Raw genomic sequence first — 17673 nt, forward strand, 5'->3', positions numbered from 1 at the left:
AAATGGTATTCTCGAACGGAAGAACCGCAGTGTGATCGAGATGGCGCGCACCATGATGGAGCACCGACAGACCCCCCAGGTTCTATGGGCCGAGGCTATGGCTACTGCAGTCCACATTCTTAATCGATCTCCTACTTCGGCGGTGGAAGGGATGACTCCATTTGAGGTGTATTTTGGGTCGAAGCCAGATGTTTCTTACTTTCGGGTCTTTGGGTGTGATGCCTATGTTCACATTCCCAAAGCTCACCGTGACAAATTCGAAGCGGCTTCCCGCAAACAGATATTTGTTGGCTACAGCTCCCAGTCCCAAGGCTACCGACTCTATGATCCCATCAAGCGGGATGTATATACTAGCCGTGATGTGCGGTTTGTGGAGGTTCCGGCTTCTTCAACGGGTGAGGAGCATCCCGTTCTTGGAGATCCAGGGGAGAGTTTGGCTCCTTCTACAGTTCCACTGGAGCCTGTGCCGTTTGATTATGATTCTGTTTCTGACACAGAGTCTACTGTTCCACCGGATCCTTCTGAGGAGTTACCACTGGTGGACATTCCAGAGTCTTCTACTGATGGAGAACGACGAGGGGAGGTTCGGCCTCCTCCTCGCTGGGCCCGTGACACACTCCGTGATTCAGGGATCGAGGGGGTTCCTGAGGAGTGGGGACCGCAGGATGGTCCGCGGCGGTCACGGAGGCACCAGGCGCATTCTTCGGAGCTTGTGTGCTCCAATTATTGTTTGATGTCCCGAGTTATGCAGGATCGAGAGCCCACCTCCGTGAAGGAGGCTTTACAGTCCGCCCCATGGAAGAAAGCTATGGAAGCTGAGTTGGAGGCTATTGAGAGGAATGGCACTTGGTCACTTGTGCCACGCCCCCCGAAGAAGAAGGTGATTGGAGTCAAGTGGGTCTTCAAGACCAAATATCTCAGTGATGGTACTTTGGATAAGCACAAGGCTCGCCTTGTTGCTAAGGGTTTTGCCCAGCGCCCAGGGATTGACTGTCATGACACCTTTGCCCCTACAGCTCGTATGGCAACCATTAGAGCTGTTCTTGCTTTGGCTGGCCATAGGAGATGGCCTGTTTATCAGCTGGATGTGAAGTCGGCCTTCCTGAATGGTGATTTGAAGGAGGAGATCTACGTTGAGCAGCCTCCTGGCTTTGGTTCTTCGGACGGGAAAGTCTACAGGTTGAAGAAGGCCCTGTATGGTCTCAAGCAGGCCCCGCGAGCTTGGAACGAGAAGATTGATTCGTTCCTCCAGACTCAGTTGGGATATCGGCGGTCCAAGGCCGATCCGCAGCTGTATGTTCACACTTCCGAGGATGGTTGTGTGCTGTTTGTATTATATGTTGATGATTTGATTGTCACAGGTGATGATGCACAGCAGGACCAGGAGACAAAGTCAGCGTTACATCGGACGTTCGAGATGACGGATTTGGGGCTACTCCATTTCTTTTTAGGACATGAGATTTTTCAGTCTCAGAGGGGGATCTTTCTCTCCCAACAGAGATATGTACAGGAGCTCTTGGTGTCTTTTGAGATGGAAGATTGTCGGGCCCTCTCTACTCCTATGGATCCGAACTGGAAAGCCACTTCCCACTCAGCTTCTCCTTTGGCGGATGCTTCCCGCTATCGACAGTTGATAGGGTCTTTGATTTGGCTTCTCAACACCAGGGTTGATCTATGTTTTGCTGTTGGGCTCTTGGCAGGGTTCATGAGTGAACCTAAGACGGTGCATTGGCAGGCTGCTCAGAGGATACTTCGGTATCTAAGGGGGACGTCTGATTTGGGGATTCATTACCCCGCAGGGACAGATGGGTCAGATCTTGTACTTGCAGGTTGGAGCGACTCGGATTGGGCCGGTGACGTGGACCACAGGCGGTCTACAACAGGTTACTGCTTTACTTTGGGTGCAGGTGTTATTTCATGGAGTAGCAAGAAGCAGCCCACGGTAGCCCTTTCGTCTACTGAGGCGGAGTATCGGGCCGCATCTTCCACCACATGCGAGGTTGTGTGGCTTCGGAGACTGTTGGAGGAGCTTGGGTGCTCCCAGACTCGTCCTACATTGCTGCGATGTGACAATGAGAGTTGCATTGCCTTGGCAAGGAGCCCTGTTTTTCATGCCCGGACGAAGCACATTGAGATCCAGTACCACTTCATCCGAGAAAAGCTTCTGGATGAGACCATCACTGTGGAGTATTGCAAGACGGAGGACAATCTTGCGGATTTGTTTACGAAGGTGCTTCCTCAGGCTCTACTTCGGCAACATTCCAGATCCCTCAGGCTTCTGCCCTGCCTAGGCTCTGAGAGGGGGTGTTAGAGAGATCATAGCCAGGGCTGCACCAGGGCTGCACAGTCGGACTGTGCAGTCGGACTGCCACGTGGCAGTCCGACTGCCTGCAGCCCAGTCGGCTGCATTTAATGCAGCCGACCTGTCCTATTCTTTGGGCAGATTTCGGCTATTTATACCTGAGGTCTCCAGCAGTCTTTCTGATCATTCTCTGTCGCAGATTACAGACCGGTGCCGTGCAGATCTCTGTCTCTGTTCGCAGATTTCAGACAGCAGACAGTGCAGACTGCAGCAGACTTCGAGGTGGACAGCAGGTCGCATCGTCGAGGTGGAGACACACAGTCCAGCGCACTGCGCCCGTGTATATCTTTGTATTCAGCATTCTTTATACAGCAGATCTTCAGTGTACACTGTCTCTTTCTCTCCCTTCTCTCTCTGCGTTCTCTCTCTCTCAGTCCTACGCTTCCGCACCGCTGCACTCTGACACGTTCATGGCTAGCTTTGAAGAATGTTCATGAGATTCGCAGCTTCTTGGGTTTATGTTCTTACTATAGGAAGTATGTACGTGGGTTTGTTGAAATTGCATCTCCATTGCATGCTTTGCAAAGGAAAGATGTGCCATTTAGATGGACAGCAGTGGAAATTTCAGCATTTGAAAAGTTCAAGGAAAAGATGACTTCAGATCCTATGCTTGTGTTGCTTGATCTAAGGAAGTCATTTGTGGTTCAGTGTGATGCATGTGGTAACAACATTGGGGCTGTGCTTATGCAAGATGGCCGAGTTGTGGCTTATGAGAGCCGAATTCTCCACGGTGTTGAGAGTAATTTACAGGTTTGTGAGAAAGAGCTCTTGGCTGTAATTCATGCATGGTCTACGTGGAAACATTATTTGTTGGGGGCTGATTTTACAGTGCAGACAGACCATCAAACTTTGAGGTACTTTCTAACGCAAACAAAGTTGTCAGAGAAGCATATGAGATGGGCAAATTTTCTCTCTATGTTTCATTTTCAGATTGTACACATTGATGGTAAAAAGAATGTTGTGGGCTGATGCAGTGTCACATAAGCCAAAAATTTCTGCCGTCATTATGGTTCATCACACTGAGTTGGATGCCATGAAAGAGCAATATGTTGTTGATTCGGACTTTGCTAATGTTTATGATCAGCTTTGCAATGGCCAAAGGCTTGAGCATTTTATGCTAAGAGATGGATTTTTGTTGATGCATGGACGACTGTGTGTTAGAAAGCAGTTGAGACCTAGAGTGATCATTCAAAGTCATGCCCCTCCATATGCAGGACACAGAGGTATTGATACCATAGTCAAGGCAATGGAGGGTTTCTTTTATTGGCCAGCTTTGAGGCATGGTGTAGAGCAGTATGTTAGGGCATGCATCATATGCCAGAAGGTAAAGCATGATAGGTGAAAGATGTCGGGCTTGTTGCAGCTCTTGCCTATTCCAGATAGGCCTTGGCAGAGCATTGCTATGAACTTTATCTTTGAGCTTCCTAGGACACCTACAGGGAATGATGGGATATGGACTATTATTTGCAGGTTAAGCAAACAAGCCCATTTCATTCTGGTGAGGAAGAAGATAAAGACTGATCATATGGCACGATTATTTATGCAACACATTTTCAAGTATCATGATATGCCTGAGTTGATAATCCATGATCGAGACCCTTGGAGGATGACCTGTCTATTCTGGAAGAGGTTGTTCGAGAATATGGGTACCATGCTGAAATTCTCATTATCCTTCCATCCGCAGACAGATGGTCAGTCTGAGGAAGCAAATTCCATAGTGTTGGATCTTTTGAGGTGCTATGTTTCAGACCACAAGACACAATGGGAGCAGTATTTGCCATTGGTTGAGTTTTCATACAATAATACGATGCATAGTTCCACTGACAAGGCTCCATTTGAGGTGATTGAGGGCGGCAAGAAGATTCCATCTATTTTGCACACTAAGGATAAGATCTTTGAGGCTGATCGCTTTGTGGAAAGCTTGGATGCAGCCTATGCAAAGATAAAATATGCACTTCAGAGGTCACAGGACAAGCAAAAGCGGACAGCTGATCACCATAGACGTGCTTTGCAGTTTGCAGAGGGCAATTATGTACTGCTGCGTTTTGAAAAGGCAAGGCTGAAAAAGATGAAGGGAAGAGAGAGGTTGTATCCAAAGTTAAGCATGAGATACTATGGGCCCTTTCAAGTGTTGGAAAAGGTCAGCAATGTTGCATATCGGCTCAAATTACCTCCACATTGGCGGATACACAATGCCTTTCATATCAGTTTGTTGAGACCTTTTCGTGGAGATGTGCCAGAAGATGTATCTGCTGAAATTCAGCCAGAGGTTGAGAAACTAGATGAGATTTTGGTACCCGAGCAGATTTTGGCACATAAGGAAAGGAAGGTCAGAGGTAAAGTTTCCAGAAGATATTTGGTGAAGTTTCAAAATTATTCACCAATGGAGGCAAAATGAATGGAAGAGGATGACTTGGCAGACCATCCTCAGCTATTGCAACTTTATCTCAATGCCTTTCAGTTAGAGCCGACTTTGGATCGAACTTACTCAGGTTTAGCAAAGCGGGCGTCTGGAGCATTGCCTGATGCTGAAGGGGGAGGTAGCACTTCCACTCCACCGGTTTTGGACAGCTCTCGTATGTAGTGGATCCAGCATGCATCCAAGGTATTGTGTTGATAGTATGTCTGCCATGAGGGAGGTCACTACTTGGTGTACTAGTCACTGTGAGATACATGTATATGAGTATGGTTGTCACCGCGGCTCTGAGACTATACTTATGCATGAGTTTTTGGACCAGTTTTGCATGAGTTTTTGCCTCAATTTTGAGATCAATTTCTGATTAGTTTCAGCTCAGTTTTTGATCAGTTTGAGAACCGTTTATGATCACTTTGGGATCATTTTTGCATCATCTTTTGCATTAGTTTTTTATCAGTTTTTTTAAACCATCAGCTTGTGATCAGTTTGGAGTCATATTTGCAGCCATTTGTGATCAGTTCTCATATCAGTCCATGATCAGTTTATGATCAGGTCATGCTCAGTTTTTAATGGTTTACAGCTGATTCCATGGACAGCCGCATGTAAATGAATGTCATTGAAAGTTTCAGCCATGGCTCATGTTGAGAATATGCTTTATTGTGGTTTTGAAGTCAGAACGGTTGAGAAACATGAGTTATGGATGCATCCAATGGTTTGTAGCAATATTTTTGGACTGTTTTTCAGTTTTCTATCATGTTTTGCTGGCTGGAAATTTTCAATAAGTTTTGCGCATATGCAACGGTTTGACAAGAGTGGCCAATGCTATGGTGACTGTCATTCCAAATTGAAACTCCAATGCAATATACTTTTGTTTTGGCCCAATGCAGTGCAATCGAGGACGATTGCAAGGTTTTCAAGGGGGAGGTCTATCACGGGGATGTGAAATTTTGAGATGCTTTAATCTTTCTAGTAACATTTGATTAAGTTACTAATCAAATGTGCAAGGTTGTTTAGCACATGTGATGCACATGGCAGTTATTTCATGGGAACGGGCCAAGGACCCCAAGGATGCAGTGGGTGTTAAAGGCAGAGGTTGTGTTAAGTTATGTCAATTGGGTTTTGGTGGTCAGTTGGTGCCAGGTTGGACCCTAGGACAATTGTTTGGCCATTAAGTGTCAGTGGTGACACTAGGGACTAGCATTAATTAATTAATTAATGCTAGTCTAAGGGTCAACAGAGGTTTGGAACCGCTCCAAGTTGCAAATGGCCTAGCCAATTTCATTCCAGATGGGCATGTTTAATTTTGGGCAGAGTCAAAAGGGCTGAAATTAATTTTCAGAATTAATTAATTCTGAAAAATTAATTTAATGACTGAAAATGCATTAGGAAGGTTGCTACTTGGCAACTCTTTCCTATGCAACTAGGGAGAAGGCTGTTGGAGGGTGGTGGAAGCTGGACGACAGCCATTCGGAGCTTGGTGGAGGGAGAGGAGGTGATCAGACTTGGCTCTGAGAGGCGATGACGACTGATCGCGCGCTGTGACAGGACAGGGGACAGCAGGTTTTCTCTTCCACCTCAAGAGAAGCGGCGGTAGGAGATGAGGGTTCGTCAGCTGAGCTGCTGAGCTGGTGTTCTACCCCGTTTTTGAAGCTGTTGGTGCCATCAGATTTGTCATCAGAGCTACGAATCAGAAGATGCGTTTCAGCTGATTTTCTCTCTTTCTACAGCATTCTCTTATCTCCTTCAATCTATGGTCAAGTATTCTCAACAATTTTTAGCCATGGGTAGCAGAGTATTGCCAAATTTGGTGGACAGCAGAGAGTTTACTGTTGTAAACCCTAAATTACAGTAGTAATTAGGGTTTAGCAGCCACCTTGGGACCCGTGCCATCAGTCAAAGGCATTGTACACTGAAATCAGCACCGGAAATTCGTGGAATTGTGAGGATTTCAGATGCCAGCCCATCTATTGTGAATTTGGGGTAGCATTTGACCAGTTGGGGTTCCATTAGAGCAAGTCGTGGGTGAAAATCAAGGGGCGATTCGCTCGAATGCTTTGCTGATTATTGGAACATCAAGGGGCTTTTGAATCAGCCAAGGAGATTGTGAAATCTCGGCTTGTAATTTATCCATCAGCAATTGAAATTAAAGAAATACCGAAAGGGGTGCCAGTTTTGGGGCCAACAGGGTGTCCACTGTCCAAGTTTATGAAGGTAAAGTGAGCATTTCAGTTTATGTTCATTTGCTAATTGCTGTAATTAAGTGCTTAATCACGTTAAACCACCCTATCCGAGAAGGAAAGGCTGGTTTCAGTCACCTTCGAGGGGCTGGCAACAGCATTGTTGATTAGATGACAGCATTTTGGAGGTGCCTAGCAGTAGGTGACTGCATTGAATGCAGGTTGGAGTAAGCAGTAGGCAGAATTTAGGGTTTTGTGCGAAGAAAATCAGATTTCTATCTCATCTTGGCTCTCTCTTATCTTTTCTAACCCATTCTTAGGAGATCTGAGCACTTCTCAGCCATCTTGAGCAGATCTCAGCAAAATTTGGTGGACAGTAGAAAGATCTCTGCTGTGGACCCTAAATTTCTGCAAAAATTAGGGTTTAACTGCCACCTCGGGACTCGTGCCAATTGGTGAAGGCATCATGCACTAAATTGAGCACCTGAAATTTGTGTAATTTCTAGGAAATTCAGATGGAAGGCCATTCATTGTAATTTGGGGCAGCATTTGGCCAGTTGGTAGTTCCATTTGTGCAAGTCCTAGTTGAAAAGCAAGGGGCAATTGGCCCAAATTGATTGCTAATTGTTGCTACAGCAAAGAGGCTTTTTAGAATAGCAAAGGAGACTATGAATCTCAGCTTGTACTCATTTCATTAGCAATCAAGTCAAAGAAATATTGAAAGGGGTGCTAGTTTTGGGGCCAACAGGGTGTCCAATGTCCAAGATTATTAAGGTAATTTGTGCACTTCAAGTTATATTCGTTTGTTGATTTCTATAGTTGAGTGCTTAATCAGGGAATTATGGCCCTTTCCAAGAAGGAAGGATGGTTTGAGATACCTTTAGATACGGATAGCTTCCAAGGATGTCCCGAAAAATACATTTGTAATGCAGTATGGACATTATGAAATTTTGATTATACTTTTTGGATTGAACAATGCTCTCATAGCTTTCCCATAGATGAAGAATGCTTTATTTTATTGGTACCTTGGAATGCTGCTTGTCATTTTTCTCGGTGAAATTCATATTTATAGTAAGTCGTTAGAGAAGCATACCAAACACTCACGTGTCGTCTTACATCTCTTAAGGCGAGAGCAATTCTTTGCCAAACTATCCAAGTGGGAATTCTTTTGGATGGAGCTATGATGCCTCAGTCATATCATCTTTGCCAAACTATCCAAGTGCGAGTTTTTTTGCATGGAGCTATTATACCTTGGCTAGTATTCTTTTGCATGGGCTGTTATACCTTGATGGCATTTGGATTGATCCCAAAAAGGTATAAGTAGTGCTTGATTGGCCTATTCCAGGGACCATAAAACTAGTAAAATCTTTTTTGGATTTTATTGGGGTTTTTCGAAAATTCATAAAGGACTATGTCCATCTTGTTGAATCCTTGATATATTTTCTTAAGGGTATCCAAATCAAGAAGAAGCACGTGAGTCCACCGGTTGCTTGGACTAATGAGCTTGAGCAATGTTTTGAAAAATTGAAACAGCTCGTTACCATTGCAATGGTATTAAGAAGAAGCACGTGAGTCCACCGGTTGTTTGGACTAATGAGCTTGAGCTATGTTTTGAAAAATTGAAACAGCTCGTTACCATTGCAATGGTATTATAGATTATTGATCCAAACAAACATTTTGAGGTTCATACGGATGCGAGTGATTATGCCTTAGGTGTTGTTCTTTATCAGGATAGTCGACCTATCACATTTGAGAGCTGTAAGCTCAGTGATGCTGAAACATGTTTTACCACCCAAGAGAATGAATATTGATACTTAAAAGTATGGTGTCATTATTTGTACGACACCTAGCTTATCATTTAGACAGATCGCCATTCATTGAAATTCATTAAAATGCATATGTGATCAGTCCGGTCGTCGTGGCCACAAGGTGAGCTTTTTTTTTTTGCAAATAAAGTGTGGCTAATTATATTACTTTAGAAAAAACCCCTGAATATGAAGAAATGCTCATGCTCAAGAGATTAGCTGGAATTGATGTAGAGTCACAAATATATCAAGTATACAAGCCTCTTAGGGCAATCTAGGAGGGATGGGGGCAAGAAGCCATGGAGGGGGGGTGTATCGCCATCTAGGGCTGCGTGCCTGCATCACGAAAAACAGGTCTTGGCCGCCTGAAGTGCAAATGAAATGAAAACGGAGCTCTTATTGAGCTCGAGACTCGCTCTACACCTGGTCCCATCGGCCGTGGAGGGAGCGGATGATGGAGGTCCAGAGCTCTGCTAAAGTCATCTATACTGAAAGTGTCTCCCCTCGAAAAACCTCCTGACACCGCGCCTTCCAGGTATGCCATCTAGTAAGACTCCCTATGATCTCCCATATCTCAAAACGGTCTGCTGTAGACTCCAGTACCTGACGGATGGGTAGAGCCTCCAAACCGACCATTGCCTTAATAATGAATATCGTATCTTGCATCCCAGCCTCATACAGAAGGTGTTATCCTTGGCTTAAGCTCCCCATGAAATATATCCAAGGCTTGGTGCTATACAGCGGAGGATGCAGCATACTCCTCTCCACACGAGTTGCACTGCCTCACACGACCAAAGGCAATGCTTTGGAGACTCCAGAGGCTGCTGTGTGCAGTGTTTATAACCTCCCTCCTTCGGATTGCAGACTAAGGCTTGGCGGTGATTGCAAGCCGTTCCTGAGATGGATTCCCCTTCCTACGCAGCTTGCTTCGTGTGTGGCAAGGCCTCCGTAAGGCCCTAATTTAGAGTCTCCCAGGCTGCCAGGAAGAGATAGACTGCCAGTCGGTGATCTGGAATCCCTAGGTTAGAGATCGGGATGGGGTACATATTGGTGAGCGCCCCCACATCCAGGGGGCTGGTTGGGAGGCCGGCCTAGCCTGTACCATCTGGACATGGCGGGAGGTGTACAGGATGGTGGATGAGGAGGTGTTGCAGTGAGCATCAAGTTGCCAAAGAGGAGTTGAGTGGAGGAAAAGGGAGATAGACGCAGTAATACCTCAGGAGTGCCTTGCCCCCCTCGATATGAGAGCCGGTAGAGCCTAGGGAGGTATGGGCCGCAAGGTTTTCACTAGTAGGTATCCCCCTATAGGTGGTAGGTAGAGTGGGCAGCACGCACATGGGACGTTCTTCACTGTGCAGGAGGGGGGTCGTCTGGCCCTTGACAAAGGGCAGCAAGATGAGGGGAAAGCTGTCGTTTCATGAAGGAGGATTTGGGTGGTTGGCCTTCAAGGGAAGACATGGCGGCTGGATCCCTATGTCTTCTGGGAGGAGGTCAGGGAGTGGCGCCTCTGGATTTGGGACGGTAGGCCACTTGATGAGTTGGAGTAGGATCCAGGAGAGTGGCTATGGCCGGCCATTGCGGTCCCCAAGAAGCCACCGAGGTTCCTAGAGTACACATCCAGGATTGGTAGACAAGTACTGATGCAGGAAGACACGGATTGGGCATCGTTGCGTAGTAGGTACTGGGCGGAGCACAGCATCATGGAGGCTTTCTGACTGTCCTTATGGTACTGCCCATGGGATAGCTGGAGGCCGAGGAGGGTATCGTATTTCTTATGGTGGCTGGTGGCACATGGAGGCTTGGCGGTGGAAAGTTGGTTAGCCCAGATGTAGGAGGAGGGTGGTTGTAAACTCTGCACACAGCAGCCTCTGGAAACTCCAAAGCACTGCCTTTGGTCATGTGAGGCGGCGCAGCTCGTATGGAGAGGAGCATGCCGCATCCTCCGCTATATGAAGAAACCATGTGAAGCTTGTATGATGAGCAAGCAACAGAGAAAGGCATTTCCACAGGAAAGCAAGAACAGAGCACAGGCTCCCCTAGAGTTGGTGCATGCTAACTTGTGCAGTAAGATGCCTACACAGGCCTTGGGGGGATCTTCTTATTTTATATTGATTGTCGACGACTACAGTAGGAAGATGTGGGTGTACTTCCTTTATGATAAAGCTCAAGCTTTTGGTAAGTTTAAAGAATGGCTAAAACTTGTTGAGAATGAAACAGGGAAAAGTGTGAAGAAATTAGAACAGATGGTGGTGGTGAGTTCAACTCAAAAGAATTTGAAGACTTTTGCAAGAGCAAAGGGATCAAGCGTCAATTGACGACGCTTCGCACACCTCAGCAGAATGGTGTTGTGGAACGAAGGAATCGCACCATTGTGAAGATGGCAAGATGCATGCTAAAGGGCAAGGGATTGCCTAATCATTTTTGGGCTAAAGTTGTTAATATTGCAGTCTACATTCTAAATCAAGCTATACAAAAGCTCTCAAGGGAAAAACACCTCATGAGGATTGCACTGGTAAGAAACCATCTGTCTCACATTTCAGAATTTTTGGATGTAAATGTTATGCACATGTTCCAGATGAGAAGAGAAACAAGTTAAAACCAAAAAGCAGAAAATGTATCTTCTTGGGTTATAGTGATGGGCAGAAGGCTTACAAATTATATGACCAAGAGGCAAAGAAGATCATCACGAGCCATAATGTGGTGGTCAAGGAGCAGCTGCATATAGTGGAGGAGGAGAAGGCATGTTCTTCCACTTTATTATCAAGCCAAGTAGTCCAATATGAACTTGTCCCGAGAGTTGTCCCTATCCTTAAGGAGGAGGAAGCATCATCTTCAGATGATGAGGAAAAAGTTCACCAACTTGACATCACCCCACCGGAAAAGCCATTGCCGCATTGGGTGAAGGAGCTCTATGACCACAATAATCCTATGCCTACATCTGTTGAGGAGAAGGCAAACAGACCAAGGAGGTCTCAGAGAATAGAGGAGCAAAGGAGGGCTTCTACTCACATAGTCAATATAGCCTTGATGGCTGAGATTATGAGAGAAGTAAAGGAGCCAACTGACTTAGAAGAAGCACTTGCAGATCCAGCATGGAAGGTAGCTATGCAAGCCAAGTATGACAACATAATGAAGAATGACACTTGGAAGCTTGTGGATCGTCCAGCAAAGCAGGTTATTGGCACCAAGTGGATTTGGAAGGTAAAGTACAAGGCTAATGGTACCTTAGAAAAGTACAAAGTCAGACTGGTTGTACAAGGATTTTCACAGGTTCAAGGGTTTGATTTTCAAGAGTCATTTTTCCCAACTGCTAGAATGACCACTATTCACACAATACTTGGAGTGGCCGCCCACAAGTAGTGGCCTATTTACCAAATGGATATTAAGCCAGCGTTCTTAAATGGTGACCTCAAGGAGGAGGTGTATGTGGCTCAGCCACCAGGGTTTGAGGCTCCCAATTCTGAGAACAAAGTGTGTAAGCTGAAGAAGGCATTGTATGGGTTGAAACAAGTCCCCCAGAGCATGGTACCAGCAGATAGATAAGTTCTTTTTAAACTTAAACTTCAAAAGATGTGCCTCAAATGCTAACTTGTATGTTTACATGGATGTAGTGATTGTCCTATATGTGGACGACCTTCTTATTACGAGTGACTATGAAGATATGATCAACCAAACTTGAAAGGCTTTGAGTTCTGAGTTTGAAATGACAGACTTGAAGTCTGGCAAGAGTCAGGAAAGATCTTCATCTCTCAGAAGAAGTATGCATGGGAGATCCTGACGGCATTTGGCATGAGTAAGGGCAAGGAAATCTTCCATCTCAAGGGGCAGCTTCCCTCGATCAGTTGATACACATTGTGCAAAGAGTCGCTAGACAATATGGAATACATCATGCTACCTTGCGCAAGCAACGATTGCAAGCTGCCAAACAACTCTTGGCTCTAACACTGTTTTGATGGACTCGCCACAAGATCCCCTTTTACTTTCCATCTCCATAAGATTGGCATAGCTTGTTGATACCTTTCAAAAGAGATCATATCAGCAAACCAAACTTGCAGCACTATCGAGGGACTGCAAGACAATAATTGTCAGTCGCATAAGTTTTATCGCAGCATGCATGCCTCCTTCGCTAGCGAAAATGTGGTCTGCTTAAGCACCTTTGATGGTAAAATGGTCGCAAATCCGTGAGCAATTGTACAAATGTGCAGAACCTATTTCCTGGACTTGCTTGGATTGCAGTCCTCTGTTTCTCATGTAGTCGGTGCAGCCCACTCATAGCCCACTCATTGTTTTGTGATTTGGTTAAAGATTAAGCCCCATCAAATGTTGCCAGTTGGACATGGATATCACACGAGATGAGGTCATGGATGTCCTCTTTCACTTGCCTAAAGACAATAGTCCGGGATGGGAAGTATTTTTAATGAGTTTTTTGAAATCTATGCCACTCACTTTGCTGCATCTTTGACAGCCTTATGCCAGGATATTTGGACAATTGGATATATGTTGTTCTCTTGGAAGGAAGGTCTTATTAAAGTGATTCCTAAAGTGGTGTTCCCCTCAGCCTTGAAGCATTGGTGACGAATCTCGTTGATGGGCTCTGTGTATAAGATCTTTACTAAAGTCCTAGCTAATAGATTGCATGAATATCTTCCAAACATTATTCAACTTGTGCAGTATGGATTGATCAAAGGGCGCAATATTCTGTACAACATCTTGAATGTCCAAGTGGAAATAGATTATGCTCGATAGATGAAACAAGAATTGGTGATGGTTTAGTTGGACCTTGAAAAAGCATTCGACCATTTGGAATGGTCCTTCTTGGGTTAGTTTATGCAAGACATGGGTTTTGGTCCAAGAATATTGAGTCTTAACAATACTATCAATACAAATTCCTCTTCAAGAGTTTTGCTCAATGGTGGTGTCATGATACCCTTCTCCCTTCGTTGATTGCTTAGGCCACTCACCCCATTCTGTTGATGTTGTCGCGTCTAGCAGCCAATGGCAAGGTGGTTAGACTCTCTCTCCCTTCACAAGAACAGTTGGGGGGCAGGGCCTTGGCGGATGACACTTTCATGTTTCTTAAGGTTGATCCAGATAATATACAAAGAGCAATGGCCACATGGGACTTATTTGGCCTTGCCTTGGGACTACACATTCATGCATTGGAGTTGGCCCTTATCAGCTACTCAGGGTGACAAGGTGAAGTAGTGCTGAAAGGCTTGGTTTTCAAGCACTTGGGCTATCCCTTGGGAGTGTAGGTTTCGCCTAAAGTGTTGATAGATTTGATCTCCTTGGGTAGTATGGATAAGTTTATGTAATGGAAATCACAAGCTTGGCCTTTCCACATGAGATTTATAATATTGTAGACAATCATGATACTGATGGTTTCATATTACCTTCCCTTGTTCCCCTGGCCAAAGTCTCATTTGCAATAAATTACACTGTATCTTCTTATGGTTGGCATGTGCATTGTAAGCCTCATGTTACATTCGGATATGTCTTTCTTGATGTTCATTATTACCATTGCTAATATACTTGGGTATGACATTAATATGGAATTGATATGTATCTTCTTATGGTTGGCACGTGCATTGTAAGCCTCATGTTACATTCGGATATGTCTTTCTTGATGTTCATTATTACCGTTGCTAATATACTTGGGTATGACATTAATATGGAATTGATATGTATGGTTTGGTGAGAGTAAGGTTGTGATTTGTTAGGTCTCATCATAGGATTAACAGCTAAAGTTGGTCTGTAGAAGGCCATCCCCAACAATCCTGGTTTGTTCAACCAGCCCTTGAGTTATATTTCCAAGTCATCCAGCACCTCGGCTCACAAGGATTTAGTCTCTGGCAATGGGCAGACAAGTAGATCTTCCTCCTAAATACACATTGTTAAAGCATCTACATTATAGAAGCTATGTATTTTTACTTACTGCTTCATATATTTTTCATGCAGCACACACATCAGAAGCTCCTTCACTCAGTAGACCTGATTCTACTCCACACTCTACAAACTACCAAAAGGTGAGTATTCAACTGTCAGCCTTTGTAACTGAACAAAGTCTTTGTAATCGCCCAAAATCATGCCAGAGGAAATCATAGTCTGCAAGTCATTGACCTGTTAATTACTATTACTGTTTTTCTTCATATGGTGTTAGATTTTCAAAATGCTTGAACGAGGTGAAATGCCACCAGGAATCAAGGTATTTACTTTTTGAGTGAGCGCTCTTTTGTGCTCTATGTAGCAACCATTCTGGAGTTAAAGGTCTCTTTGATATTCTTTGCAGAATATTGATGACAAGCCGCCAAATCCAGATCAGCCTCCCTCAGCATCACGTCTACAGCCTAGGCAAAAGGTACCTCAAACCAGCAACTTTATTGGTTTGTAGCATCTTCTGCCTCCAGCACAACATTTTCCAGCTTAATTATTTCTACTGACTTCTAGTCACCAAGAAACTATGCTGTGAGGTTATATTCCCTTGACACAATGTGATTCCTAGTTCATCTTGTTTACTGAAGCTTTGAATTGTGGGCTTTCATGTTCATAGTGTCAGCTTTTTTGTCCTTTCAATTTTTCTCTTCATGCATAGGGTTATAGGATTATTGCTGATATTGGTTTGTAGCATCTCCTCCCTCCAGCACAACATTTTCCAGCTTAATTATTTCTACTGATTCCTAGTCACTGAGAAACTACACTGTCAGGCTATATTCCCTTGACACAATGTGATTCCTAGTCATCTTGTCTACTGAAGCTTTGAATTAGTGTCAGCGTTTTTGTCCCTTGGAGTTTTCTCTTCATGCATAGGGTTATAGGATTATTGCTGATGACTGTTTTAGTCACTAGGAGAGTATGCTTCCCAGTTCTTTTCACTTCAGTAAAGCTGGTCACTTCAGAACAATCAAAGTCTCTTGATAGATTGAGTGTTCATTTTGTTTGTGGAATGCTGTGAAGTATGATGTGTCATATTTATGATTTCAGCCTGAGATTTATCCTTTGACTTTCTCTCTTTCTACTTGGGTTTTTAGGATTTCTTATTGTGGATGAAACATGCGTTGGAGCTAATATAATAAGAATCATGCTCTCTTTTTTTTATCGTAATGAGTTGTTATATCATATGAAAGTGCAGAAGAAATACAAGAGTACAGTCAGGGCAGGGTCGCAAAGGAGACTGCCCATTGCCAAGAAACTAAGTCGTCTCTGGCCAAGATATCAACATGCTGTATAAGATCAAGCTGCCACTGAAGGAAGGCCCTTAAGCTTCACAAGATGACGCTGGATGCATGAGTTAGCATCAAAGATGAATGCATTGCAAGTGACCCAAATATGCTAGCGCTCCCAAAATCTGAAAAATTAGAATCTTCATACGAGGTTGCAATGGACCATCATATTTAGCTGTACCAAATACTCAATCAACTAGGCTCATTCTAGTCCCCACCACAGCATGCCAAATGTTGGAAAGGAGGGCCCAAATCTTCTGAGCAAAAGGATAGGAGATGAATCTGTGATGGGGAGACTCAACCATAGTTGTATAGAAGAAACAATTCCCAATAGAAATACTCCCGCAATGAAGAGCCAACGTAAGGGGGAAGGCCCCCCACCAACATTCTCCAAATGAACCCCTTACATTTGAATGGCTTCTTGTTGATCCATCCCTCCATTATTGTCACTTTCCACCAGGCTTTAGATTTGTGCAATCCCCAAAGTGTATTGGCCTTGGTGACCAGTCTTGGATCATGAAATAATAAATTTGATTAAGTGAAGAAGACTGAAGGGTCAAATGCCATGCAAGATCCCAGTCCTACCAGGGACATTCAAAATCCAGCACAAGAAAGGGTTGCCAGTCTTGCAAAAGATGAGAGACTCTGGTCTAAAGATCAGCATAGCCACGAGGGACTTGAAAGACCTGTTTGATAGTGTGAAAGGACGTTAGTGTTCCTCGAGGCAAAAGAGTGGCATCAGACTCAGGAAGGTCAATCCCAGGCGAGCCATGCCATTAAACTTAGGTCTCTCCTCCGATTTGCCAAGAAAGTAGACGAGACATTGCTATAATTTCCATCTGCAATGGATTGAGTGTTTGTCATGCCATTGGGCCTTCGAAAGCACCATTTTCCATGAGTACACCAAATGACTAAAAAACTGAGGCTGATGCAGAAAAATGAACTTTGTATTGAGCACATGCCACCACGGACCTTGAATCTTCGTATTACTATGCCAAAGGCCTTGATCCTCAAGAAAAGCACGAGCAATAATACAGTTGTTGGTCAATGCACAGAGCTTGAAACAGGGACCAACGAGGGGTGTCATATGGGTCTCCACATCCAAAATCACCCCATGGATTTCGGGTTGCAAACATGACTCCAAGATATCCAAGATATACCTCTCTGCATAGAATCTTTCTTCCACAGCATGAGGCAAAAGTGCCAGGTAAGATCCTTCAAAGCAACATTAGTCCAAGGCAGCAATGGCAAGAAGTAGATGAGCATGGGAAGTTTGAGATTTCCAATACGCAAACTTGGCTGCCAATTTCTATGATATCCATTTCAGCAAAAATCTCAGCTACACATCAACACCCAAGGATAGCCAAGATGCCTTACAATGTCTCCCTACTAAACAAGTACACTTTCCACCCTAAATTTGGCAAACTGGAGCTTGTTCAAGCAATAAGGGGAGATTTGGCAGCATTGATGTAGAGACCCGATGCATGCCCAAATAATTCCCAAGCATCCAAAGGTTTTCAAAGGTTAGACACATCCGCTTTGAAAACCATAAAAGCATCATCAGCCAATGTTTACCCAACAAAATGTTGCTATAAAGGTAGAGATAAACTAGCTAGTTGTCCTCAAATATGCTCTCTCTCCATGAGCAATTCCACACCATACTTGGAACACATGAATTGTACCTAGTCTATAT

At 44.4% G+C, this 17673-nt stretch overlaps 1 protein-coding gene across 3 annotated transcripts in view; it reads left to right on the forward strand.

Annotated features, from left to right (window-relative positions):
• The window catches only part of LOC148041800 (uncharacterized), a 143067-nt gene that overhangs the window by 95396 nt on the left and 29998 nt on the right, over nt 1–17673 (forward strand). For 2 of the 3 annotated variants that reach the window (XM_087682576.1, XM_087682559.1), the window contains exons 6-9: nt 14519–14627; nt 14719–14786; nt 14921–14965; nt 15050–15118. In XM_087682576.1, coding sequence (XP_087538702.1) covers nt 14519–14627; nt 14719–14786; nt 14921–14965; nt 15050–15118 — 291 coding nt within the window. The remainder of the gene's footprint in view (nt 1–14518; nt 14628–14718; nt 14787–14920; nt 14966–15049; nt 15119–17673) is intronic. The other variant, XM_087682567.1, reaches the window with a different exon arrangement.

This window comes from Lygodium microphyllum, chromosome 1 (assembly GCF_053477565.2).
Source record: "Lygodium microphyllum isolate KBCC chromosome 1, Lygodium_microphyllum_v1.1.10, whole genome shotgun sequence".
Classification (NCBI taxonomy): domain Eukaryota; kingdom Viridiplantae; phylum Streptophyta; class Polypodiopsida; order Schizaeales; family Lygodiaceae; genus Lygodium; species Lygodium microphyllum.